The 12,300-nt window shown below is 43.9% G+C and overlaps 1 protein-coding gene across 1 annotated transcript in view; it reads right to left on the bottom strand.

The window, feature by feature from the left end:
• MGA (MAX dimerization protein MGA) overlaps positions 1-12,300 on the bottom strand; it is a 58,831-nt gene that overhangs the window by 30,928 nt on the left and 15,603 nt on the right. Inside the window, exons 6-10 of the mRNA XM_054161508.1 lie at positions 8,339-8,467; positions 6,722-6,820; positions 5,302-5,951; positions 4,106-4,463; positions 879-1,102 (exon numbers count right to left, since the gene is read on the bottom strand). Of these exons, the coding sequence (XP_054017483.1) occupies positions 879-1,102; positions 4,106-4,463; positions 5,302-5,951; positions 6,722-6,820; positions 8,339-8,467 (1,460 nt within the window). The remainder of the gene's footprint in view (positions 1-878; positions 1,103-4,105; positions 4,464-5,301; positions 5,952-6,721; positions 6,821-8,338; positions 8,468-12,300) is intronic.

The raw sequence follows: 12,300 nt of genomic DNA, 5'->3' as shown, positions 1-12,300 counted from the left end.
ACACAAAAATAAAACCTCTTCATTTTAGATGCACACCTCATTCAGGAAAGGGTTTTGCTTTCTAACAATGCTTCAACACCAATGCCTCAATAACAACCATCAAAAGAAAGGCCTAACCGCATCTGCCCTCTTTGTATCACATAGCCCAGTCTACATTTTGCTTCTGGGCATGGGGGAAGGGGGAAAATAGACCACCACCAACAGCCCCAAAAACCTACAGCCATCCACATACTTATATAGGTATCAATGTGAAAGTGAGTCCAAAGTGTTATGCATTGTTCAACATTATCTGGTATACATTAAATAGCAACTCCAGTATGTTTGCCCTTCAGACATAACTAGATGCAACTCTACTGCTGTTTTCCCTCTATTACTGTTATTGCTTTTGTAAGATTCTAAGGTGAGGGGAGAAGCAAAGGCAGATTCTTTCAATATTGGCAGGGAAACCTCAAAAAGACCCAAAACAAGACTCCAGAACTACACTGAACACTGTGTGTCTGTAGCTCAAGGTTTGGGGGTTTTTGCAAGTAATTCATTACTGAGGCTGCATTATGCAGCTAATGACTTTCACAACCATTCCAGGACCAGCAATCATTTTGCCAAAAATAGCATATATGATAGCATTTTTGACATGAGGCTGTTAGTGAATCACAATCACTTTTCACCATCGGTATATTGCTACAGAGAATTCTCAACAGAAGACAAGAGTTGAAGATGGATATACAGTCAGTGCATCCTAGCTTATCAACATACTTACGAACAGTCAACTTCAGGCCTTTATCTCAAATTTCATCTCAAATGGCCCAGCACAGGAGCTTTTGGGACTGTTTTAATTGCCAATACAAAGAAAAGCAAACATGTCTCTTTTCCTCTCTTACCACTGGATTGGGTTTTGGAGTATACACTCTGCCAGGTTTCACTCCGCTGGAAGATCTGTGCCTAGTAGGAGGCAGGACTTCAGGGTTGGATGGTACCACAGATTTAACTGGTTCAATAACAGATGGTGTTGGGATGTAAATTGGCTCCGGGTCTATTTCACCTTTTACTTTGACCCACAATGGACAATTCCTAACAGGCTGTTCGGGCTCCGAGTCACAGATAGCTGGAAAAAAAAAAGAGAGAAGGAACACAAAACACACTTCTATTTGAAATCCCATCTAACTCACAGCAGTAACAGAAATTTGTTGCTTGAGCCTGAGGTCTACTCAGGTAGTAACCATTAATTTGAACTGCCATAAAACACTACTGGTTTTCTTTATTGTTTCCAGTTCTAACCAAATGTAACTGAGATTTGTCTACAAGAAAGAGGAAATTAAAATCAAATTTACTCTTCAGTAATCATTGTTTCTCATTTGTACTGTAATAGCAGATACAGAAAAACACTGATGAATTAGTGATCTCCATTGATGCTGAATACTTAAAATCCACAAAATTCCCCCAAAACATCAGCCTTCCTATCTCAGCTCTAATGGAAGAATTAATCGATTCCAGTGGAATACGTTCACTTCTAGCTGCTGCTGAAAATACTGCCAGGCAAGAAACTGAAAGTGTCATTCATGGTTTATTTCTGGCAATTCAGTTTTCTGAGTATACCCTAGACCTGACCTGAAACTACCCTAAATCACTCTATTTCCACTGAGGTCAATGAATCATGCAGCTGTACACAGCAACCGAAAACACAGCTGGGTAACCGAAAATACAGATACTGGGTAAGATGCAAAGAGAAAACAGCATTTTCACAGAGAAGATTACCAACACTGACAGCAGTAATTATGTCACATCCTTCATCTTGGCTGCCTGAAGAGCTGAGCAAGAATTGAAATTATCAAAAAGAAACTCATTTTCACAGATTGCATCAGGTTGGAAGGGACCCTCAAAGGCCATCTTGTCCAACTGCCTGCAGTGAGCAGGGACACTTCCAACTACACCAGGCTGCCTAGGACCACATGAAGTCTGATCTTGAACGTCTGCAGAGACAGGGCCACCAGCACATTCCTGGGCACCTTGTTTCAGTATTTCACCACTGTCATTCCATATGTACAACCTGAATCTACCCTGCTCCAGCTTCAAAGCATTGTCCCTCGTCCTATTGCTACAAGTCCTACTGAACACTCCTTCCACAGCCTTCCTGGAGGACCCCTTCAGATACTGAAAAGTAGCTGTAAGGTCTCCTCAGAGCCTTCCCTTCTCCAGGCCGTTCTCTCAGTCTGTCTTCACAGGACAAGTGCTCCACCCCTTCTGATCATTTTTGTGGCTATCCTCTGGACCCACTGCAGATCCACATCTCGCTTGTGTTGGGGGTCCTGTAACTAGGAGCAGAGTGGCAGAATTACCTCTCATGACCTGCTGGCCATGCATCTTTTGATGCAGCCCAGGATGCAATTCGCCTTCTGGGCTGCAAGTGCACATTTTTGGCTCATGTCCAGCTTCTCACCTGCCAACACCCCGCAGGTCCTTTTCTGCAGGGCTGCTCTCAATTTCATCATCCCCCAGCCTGTATTGGTATTAAGGATTGGATCAACCTAGGTGCAGGACTGGTTCTCCTCAGGCTACCTCTCCAGCCTGTTCAGGGTCCCACTGGATGGCATCCCGTCCTTCAGTCTTATCAGCTGCACCACTCAGCTTGGTATTGTCTGCAAACTTGCCAAGGGTGCACTCAATCTCACTGTCAAATATCACTGATGAAAATACTGAACAGCACTGGTGCCAATAATGACCCTTGAAGGACACCACTTGTCACCTGTCTCCATGTGAACATCGAGCCGTTGACCAATACCCTTTGTATGTGGATCATCCAACCAATTCCTTTCCCACTCAACAGTCCACCCATCAAATCCATCTCTCCAGTTTAGAGAGAAGGATGTTGAGGGGGACTGTGTCAAAGGCTTTACAGAAGTCCAGACAGATGACAACTGTTGGTCTTTGTCTGCTGACGTAGAAAGCCACTAGGCTGGTCAGGCAGGACTTTGGTGAAGCCATGCCGGCTGTCTCAGATCACCTCCCTGTCCTCCATTTATTCCAGTACAGCTTCCAGGAGGATCTTTTCCCAGGCACATAGGTGAGGCTGACAGGTCAATAATTTTCAGGGTCCTCTTCTGTACCCTTTTAAAAATGGCCACAACGTTTCCCTTCTTCCAGTCACCAGGGACTTTACCTGACTGCCAGCACTTTTCAAGTATTACTGAGAGTGGCTTTGCATCAGCCAATTCATTCAGGAATCTGGGATGCATCTCATCAGGTCCCATAGACTTATGAATGTTCAGGTTCCTCACGTGGTCCTGAACTTGATCTTCTCTTACAGTGGGAAGGATTTTACCCTGCTGATCCACACCTACTGGTCCACTGACTCGGGAGGGGGACAGAGAAAAATTGCCAGTGAAGACTGAGCCAAAAATGTCGAGTACCTCAACCTTCTCCTTGTCCGTTGACACCAGCTCTCCATTCTCACTCCTCAGAGAGGGCACACTTTAACCTTCCTTTGCTGGTTCATGTACCTCTAGAAGCCTTTCTTGTTATTCTTGGCATCCCTTGTCAGGTTAGCTGCAGCCACACCTTGGCTTCCTGATCTTATCCCTACACAACTGGGGCAGTGTTCCTGTATCCTATATTCCTCTCAGGTTACCTGTCCCTGCTTCCACTGCCTGCTCAATTCCCTCTTGCTCTCTGTTTTGACCAGCAGATCTCTAATTCAGCCGTGCTAGTATCTTCCCTTCCTTTCCTGATTTCTTACACATGGGGATCAAGGATAATGTCCTTAAAATCTGCCAGCTCTGCTCTGCCCACCCTGTCCCTGAGGTCCTACAGACTAACCTCTTAAGGAACTGGAAGCTGGCTATTGTGATGAGATAGGTGAAGTTCATGAACAACTCAGTAGTACCCAAAACACTCAACAGGTAGGAGTTACAAATAAGAGAAAAGATGTTACTTGCTGCTCATCAACTATATGGAAGCAGATGATGCAAACCACTCGATGAATCTATGAATCTCTTGGAATTCATTCGCAGTTTCTGGATTTAGAAATGGCATCACTACTATGCCCCAATAAAAATGCCCATCAAGATGGATGCACAGCTGTACACAATCCCTTTTTCCCAGCAATACTCACTGTACTCCACTCTTTTTCTCTTCTTCTTATCCTTCTGCTTCAGCTCATCTTCCTCCCCATCTCCCTCTTCTTCCCTAGTTTCATCCCCTTGCTGTTCTTCCTGTGTTCCATAGACCACAAGACTTCCACGCACAGCCTTCTTCATCATTTTCTTGTGTTTTGATCCTCCCTTCACCAGCAGCACTTTTCTCTTAAAGCAAGTACAGCCAAACATGCAGTCTGGCCTGCGGCAGTGGGTGGGCTGACGTTTCTCCAGTGCTAGACTGGCACAGATGCATCCCAGCCGGCAGAAATCCCTGTTGCAAGGAGGTGCTCGCCGCCTGATGATTTTGTGAATAGGTTTGGTTTTGAGAGAAGCCTAAGAAAAATTGTGAAGAAGTTTACACCTCAGCTTTTAGTATGATTAGATCAAGCATGTGCAAAATTGCTACTTGAAGTCAACCTTGAATAACCCCTCCAACTGTGTGGTTGTGATTGGCCACTGGAATGTGCTGCCCAGGGAGGTGGTGGAGTCACCATCACTGGAAGTGTTTGGGAAGAGACTGGATGGGGTGCTTGGTGCCATGGTTTAGTTGATTAGATGGTGTTGGGTGATAGGTTGGACTCGATCTCAAAGGTCTCTTCCAACCTGGTTAATTCTATTCTATGCTATGCTGTTCTCCAGAAATTTTTTATGGTAAGAGCTTGAGACTACATAACTTAACACTTCATATCAACATGCTATTATCACCATTAGTTTTTTACATTCTGCTAAGGCAGCACTTCTCAACTTCCACTCAAAGACTACACCACAAAGGAACATCATGCTTTATCATGCACCTTAGCAGCCTCGAGCTGCATTTATAGATGCATTTCATGTATCACAGAATCACAAGAACCATTCAGGTTGGAAAAGACCCTCAGGATCCCCAAGCCCAACTGATAACCCTACTCTACAAGGTTCATTCCTAAACCATATCCCCAGGCACCACATCCAAATGACGTTTAAACACATCCAGGGTTGGTGACTCAACCACCTCCCTGGCCAGCCCTCTGACCACTCTTTCTGTGAAAGCTTTTTTCCTAATGTCCAGTCTAAACCTACCCAGTTGCCATATAGATATATGTATGTTTTCTGCATCTACACATAACATCTGCAAGTGGACAGATTTGGAAGAGCAACCACACAGAAAGGTAAGAAACTACAACAGATATACCTGAGCTGTAAGCAGGGTTGCCAGAGAGATGTCTGCTCGTTCTTCTGTAATATAGGTCCGTGGTTTGCCATCCCAGAGGGCACAGTCTTCCAAGTCCATTAACTTCACTTGAGATTTAGACAGACCTGGTGGGCGAGCTCCCTGCTGCTGTTGCGGAGCTTGGCGCAAACTGATCTGTTTTGGAAGCATGTTTTCGTCCAGACCCGGCACCATAAAATTATCTCCCTGGTTACTCAAACTGCTATTTGAGACAGACCTAGTAGCCTTGTCCCCTGATGCTGCAGCGTTCTGTTTCTGTCTTACAGAGTAAGGTGATGGCAGTATAAGCTTGTAAGATGATTTTACTCTGCTGTTTGCAGATGTCTGTCTGGTTTGAGCCTTTTTCTTCCTAGAGGTAGATGATAGAGGAATAGGCTTGAACGTGTAAGATGTTGATGGAATTATGGTGGACTGCTTCTTTAAAACGCTATCGAGTGTTCGCACATAGCTTGTACTCTTAGTGGGAAGCTGATATACCACAGGAGAGGTGGGAGTGCTAGAAGAGAATCCCATACTTGTTTCCATCAATTTCCCTTCATTTTCCAGGTACTCATCCAGCTTGTCGCTGCAGAATGCTGAGCGATTCTTCAAGGAACCTTCTGAACTGCCACCTAAATCAATGAAGAGCACATCACCTATTTCCTGGGCAATCACACTGTCAAATCTCATACTAATGAAACAACACAGAGATCAGGAGCTCTCAAAAAGAAATACAATTCTTTTAGGAGAGCAGAACACAGGCAGACCAAATATAATCCACTCTGAAGCACAACCAGCTGTCAGAACAACTGGTTTTGTAGAGATTTTATAGGTGCATTTGTTCACAAAACCAGTAAAAGCCTTGATCAGTGTTTCTACCAACTTACTTTGTTTGTCCTAAACATCTGGCATTCCTGCTACAACCAAACACAGCAGTAATGCCCCAACACAACACTGTATGAAAATGCAGAAGGCACAAGCTAAATACTTTATCTTGATTTAAAGTGAAAAATGGCAAATTGCCCAATACCCATTTCTCCCAGAAACAGGGCAAAGGAATTGCCTATGAACCATCTACTCTAACTAGAGCTAAAAATACATCAATATAAATGAAAATTACTCCAGTTCATCAGGGTTCCTAGGGCAACACAGCTCTGGCATTAGCTTATTTCCAAGTAAACTCAAAACTGGTGAACAAATAACAAAGCCGTTACAGCTTTGATCTCCACTCTGGCCTCGGAAACATCACCAAAAAAATCCTTTACTCATGACAAGATTTGATATAGAAAAGCCATCTCTCATCAAGATACAAACAGTTACTAAATTGCAAGATCTATGCAAGATCAAGAGAAAGGCCACATGTTGGGAATAGGTATAATGATCTCCTCTTTCCCTTTTTTACCTTCATTTCGAGAAGCGCCGTGAAGCTTCCCTCGCCAGCCTTTGATTTTTGTGAAATCGTTTGTCTTTCCTGTCCTGGAAACAAAAGGAAATCCAGCATCTGGAAAAGAAGAAAGCTAGCCTCAGTTTATGAGCCAAGCTTGACTGCATCAATATCCTAGCAAACTGTGCTTTCTCCTTTACAGGAGTAGAGGAACAGTAGCAAATCAAAAGGCCAAATAAAGAAACTCGGTGTTTATTGCTTCTGTTGGTTTGCTTGTGTGTTTTGGGGTTTGCAGCTGGGTTTTGCTTTTGCTTTTTTTAATTAATTATTAACACTCAACAAGCTAAACTTCCTGTATGGCTATGCAGCTGCTATCCTACACAAAATATGTCCCCTGTATTTTCAGTTTTAGTCTCCTCCTTAGCAATGGATCAAGTAGTTGATTCCAAAACTCAAAGGTGTGAATCAGCTAGGCAGTAGTTTAAAAAGGAACAGGCAGGCTTTGAGAAGATACAACCTTTCTCAGCAAAGAAAGGAATTTGAGTCTCTGCCTTCAAATGAACCAGGAAGTTCTGCAAAACGTGTAGAAACTTCATTTAACGTTTGCTGTCAAATTTATCTGAGTTCCAGTTAGGGGTAGAGACACAGAACAATCACAAAAGGCAGACAGCAACATCTCTGTCAAGTTACCCACCAGCTCTCTGCATTGTAAGTTGGAATGTAAAAACACTAACCGGGATCTGTGTGACCATCTTACACATCACCAGGCTAGAAATAATTGCATTTGACACTGAGCTGAAGGCTTTTGAACTGAATCTGCCTCTTTTTCAGTCTAAATTAAGCCAAGATACAATAGCTGCCTCTTTACCAGCTTCCAAAGCAGCAGATTAAGAAAGACAGTGAGTGTAATAGTCTTATTAAGAATATTAATAATATTCTTGTTAATAATTAATATTGTGCTTTATTAATACCATTCTTATTAATAATATTAAAGTAGGAGAAAGAGGTAAGAGAAATATAATCATCCCTGTGCTTTTTCCAACTAGCTCATTATTAAAAATGCTATCAGCAGTATTGGAATCACAGAGTACCACAAGAAATGCATTGCTTGGATACCAAGTGAGTTTTAAAAAAGCACAACTGGTCAGCACTTTTATAATAATTATCATGAAGTTATAGGTTAGCCACCAAGTGGAGCCTCGGGCTTCTTCTGGAAAGTTCTGATGCTCAGTTCTGTGGAAGACAGCTTTGTTTTGCATGTGAGCTACATCAGGGAAATGTCAATTGCTTAGGGTTTTCTGAGCAACCTGAGGCTAGCTAATCGGTGTATTTACATTGATAAGATTCAGTTCAAACAGACAAACATGGCTGTTAAAAATAAACCAGACAGAGAATATTACTGGACCATAACCATCACAAAAAGGGAAGGCTGAAGGCAAGCTGGCCAGAATTCTTCAAGACTCCTTGGCCATTAACCACAGTGTGATTAAAGGCAGTTCTCATATTTTGCCATTTTAGTAATATTTTAATCTCTTTAAGACACCAAGTTCAACTAAATGGCCATTCTCTCCTTCTGATCATTAATATTAGAAGGCAATACTTGAAATTTCTTCTGTGTGTTCATGTGCTACCCACCTGGAGAATTAGGATTGGCTCCCGGATAGCTCCACAAAGAGTAATTTGAGTAGGAAAGAGGAAGCTGCACACCTAAGTATTTCAGGTCAATGCTCATTGTTGGGTCCACAGAATTCAACTTCAGTCCCACTACAAGATGCAAGGATCAGTGAATGTGTCAATACAGCAAGATGTCAGGAAAAATAAAGTCAAAGTATTTGCTAAGTAATAAACCTTTAAGCTATATACAGGCCTTGCTAGCACTGACCCACCATCTGAAGAGACCTGGAGAAGAGAATTTGTGACTGTGCCCATTACTTACATGCTGCATTTGCAGCAGCTACGAAGAGTATTTCAGGGAATAGGAAATGTAATACATAAATAAATACATTTCCATAGTTTTCCTGACTACTACCAAAGTTTCCACAGAAACATATTAACTGAAGTGCCAGCATGGGAATAATTCCCACAATTCATTTGTTGATGAAATAGGTTGGTTTGTTTCCAGGTTGAGCACTTTGTAATATAACACTGGGATGGGGGGGTTTAAGCAAAAAAAGGGTTATAAAGAAATTAAACAATCCACAGTGTTGATGCCATCACAATTGCTTACCTGCTGGCATCACCTTCCTTCATCAGCTTCCCCAAAACACTCAAAAACTCCCCAAAAGACTTGACATAGTCACAAAGGCAGAATGAACACAGCTACAGAAATGCTGAGAGAAAAAGACGCTTGCAAATATGACTTGAAAGCTTATTCATAAAGTATTTACACGGAGTTCAAGAAAGAGTTGCCAATCCAATTCAGCTCCCAGTCTGGAGCTGAGAACAGCTATTTTGGTTACTTGCTACAAAAACCTACAAATGTTGCTACAGCTGCCAACAGGTCTGAAATTTATATATTAAATATGTGAGTTTTGAATTTGAAAATAGAATAAAATAAAAACCAGGTTGGAAAAGACTTTGAGATCATCGAGTCCAACCTATCATCCAACACCATCTAATCAACTAAACCATGGCACCAAGTGCCTCATCCAGTCTCTTCCTAAACACCTCCAGCCTAAACACTCCACCACCTCCCTCAGCAGCCCATTCCAATGGCCAACAACTCTTTCTGTGAAGAACTTTCTCCTCACCTCCAGCCTAAACTTCCCCTGGCACAGATTGAGACTGTGTCCTCTTGTTCTGGTGCTGGTTGCCTGGGAGAAGAGACCAACCCCCACCTGGCTACAACCTCCCTTCAGGTAGCTGTAGAAAGCAAGACGGTCTCCCCTGAGCCTCCTCTTCTCCATGCTAAGCAACCCCAGCTCCCTCAGCCTCTCCTCATAGGGCTTGTGCTCCAAACCCCTCCTCAGCTTTGTTGCCCTTCTCTGGACACACTCCAGCAACAAGTCAACATCTTTCCTAAACTGAGTGGCCCAGAACTGGACACAGGACTCAAGGTGTAGCCTAACCAGTGCTGAGTACAGGGGCAGAATGACTTCCCTGCTCTTGCTGGCCACACTATTCCTGATACAGGCCAGGCATCACTGGCCTTCTTGGCCACCTGGGCACACTGCTGGCTCATGTGCACCCTACTGTCAACCAGGACCCCCAGGGCCCTCTCCACCTGGCCGCTCTCCAGCCACTCTGACCCCAGCCTGTAGCACTGCATGGGGTTGCTGTGGCCAATGTGTAGAACCTAGCACTTAGATGTGTTAAAATCTCATGCCCTTGGACTCTGCCCATCTGTCCAGCCTGGCAAGGTTCCTCTGCAGAGCTCTCCTACCCTCTAACAGATCAACATCTGCCCCCAACTTGGTGTCATCTGCAAACTTACTGATGATGGACTCAATGCCCTCATCCAGATCATCAATAAAGATATTAAAGAGGATGGGGCCCAGCACTGATCCCTGGGGGACACCACGAGTAACTGGCCGCCAGCTGGATGTGGCACCATTCACCACCACTCTCTGGGCTCGGCCCTCCAGCCAGTTCCTACCCCAGCACAGAGTGCTGCCGTCCAAACCATGAGCTGACAGCTTGGCCAGGACTTTGCGGGGGGGGATGGTGTCAAAGGCCTTGCAAAGGCCTGTGAAATGCATCACCTGACACAGCTTAGGACACAAAGCAGCATCTGCACATACAGTAGAACTTTTGTATTGCTGGTACGTATTTATGTTCTTAAGTGGCAACACAGAGACCTGATTAGTGGCAGCATGAAAACAATCAAGCTGGAACAAATCTCAGACCTGATTGTTTTAACAGACACTGTTATCAAAGATGCTGCAGTGAGATAATTTTCAAATCTACAGGGAAAATGAGCAGCCAGCCAGTCAATCTAGTGCTTTGTATAAAAACATGTCAACTGCAAAATGACAAGGTACCATCCATCTCTTTTCAAACTCCAGTTAAAATACAATGAAAAGTGTATACTCTTTGTTTTCCTTGACACTGCATTTGAACTGATTGACAGCTGCCTAAACATGAGCCAGCAGTGTGCCCAGGTGGCCAGGAGGGCCAATGGCATCCTGGCCTGCATTAGGAATAGTGTGGCCAGCAGGAGCAGGGAAGTCATTGTGCCCCTGGACTCTGAATTGGTTAGGCCGCACCTTGAGTCCTGTGTCCAGTTCTGGGCCCCTCAGTTTAAGAAGGACATTGAGACACTTGAACGTGTCCAGAGAAGGGCAACAAGGCTGGGGAGAGGCCTTGAGCACAAGCCCTGTGAGGAGAGGCTGAGGGAGCTGGGGTTGCCTAGCCTGGAGAAGAGGAGACTCAGGGGTGACCTCATTGCCCTCTACAACTACCTGAAAGGTGGTTGTAGCCAGGAAGGGGTTAGCCTCTTCTCCCAGGCAACCAGCACCAGAACAAGAGGACACAGTCTCAAGCTGCACCAGGGCAGGTTTAGACTCAAGGTGAGGAGAAAGTTCTTCACCAAGAGAGTTGTTCGTCATTGGAATGTGCTGCCCAGGGAGGTGGTGGAGTCACCATCCCTGGAGATGTTCAAGAGGGGATTGGATGTGGCACTTGGTGCCATGGTCTAGTCATGAGGTCTGTGGTGACAGGTTGGACTTGATGATCCTTGAGGTCTCTTCCAACCTTAGTGATAATGTGATACTGTAACTATTTTGTCACCTTCCAAAACAAGCTTAGCTTTGTTTATTGCTCAAACAAACCCACAACCCCAAAATGTATCATCAGTTTAGGATCAGAAGCAAAAAACACCCAGACAGAAAACAAGAGGATGACTCCACCAAGTGTAACATGAACACAAGCAGACAAAGGAGAACAGAAGGTCAGAGTATTATGCCAGTACAGGCATTGTGCACATGATGGGCATCACTTTGATTAATTCTTATCGTCTCCAGAGTATTGCTAAATGTCAGTTGCTATAATCTAACGACAGCAGATGAAGAACCTTAAGAACTCTCCACCAGATGCAACTGATAAATCTGAAATAGGATGCATGGCAGCAATGCCTTTGATTTCCAGGAATATGGTAAGAGACTCAGATAAAAGAGGCACCCCCACAGCACTGCAGTACTCCAGCAGGAGCACTCCTAACATGCTTAAGGCAAATTCCCTTCTTGTTGAAGCATCTTCTTCCTGCAGACTTGGTGCCTCTAAGACCCAGAAAGCCTCAACAGTAGTTTTCTTAACCTTGACAAATCAACAGCAATTGTGGGGTTCAGGTACAGATCTAACACATCCTCAGTGGATCTCAGAAAGAAACCTCACAGCATGATCAAATTACATCTGTATCTATCTGCTCTAATGCTCCTGCTGTGAATAATCTTCACAGAACTGCTTTTCCTTTTGCAAATTATTCAGGTAGGGTCATTCTCTTCATTGCTGAACTACAATTTCACCATTTAACAGGCTCAGTAGAATACCATCCAGCACTGGAAATGATGGTCATAAGCATTCAATAAAATCAAAATTGATCAGATCTTAGCCTGATGCTTGACTTTTCCTATCAATTTTCTGGCATCTGTGAACTGCTC

This window comes from Dryobates pubescens, chromosome 5, assembly GCF_014839835.1.
Source record: "Dryobates pubescens isolate bDryPub1 chromosome 5, bDryPub1.pri, whole genome shotgun sequence".
Taxonomy (NCBI): Eukaryota; Metazoa; Chordata; class Aves; order Piciformes; family Picidae; genus Dryobates; species Dryobates pubescens.
The sequence above is the reverse complement of the archived record's forward strand: the minus strand, read 5'-3'. Positions and strand labels throughout refer to the sequence as shown.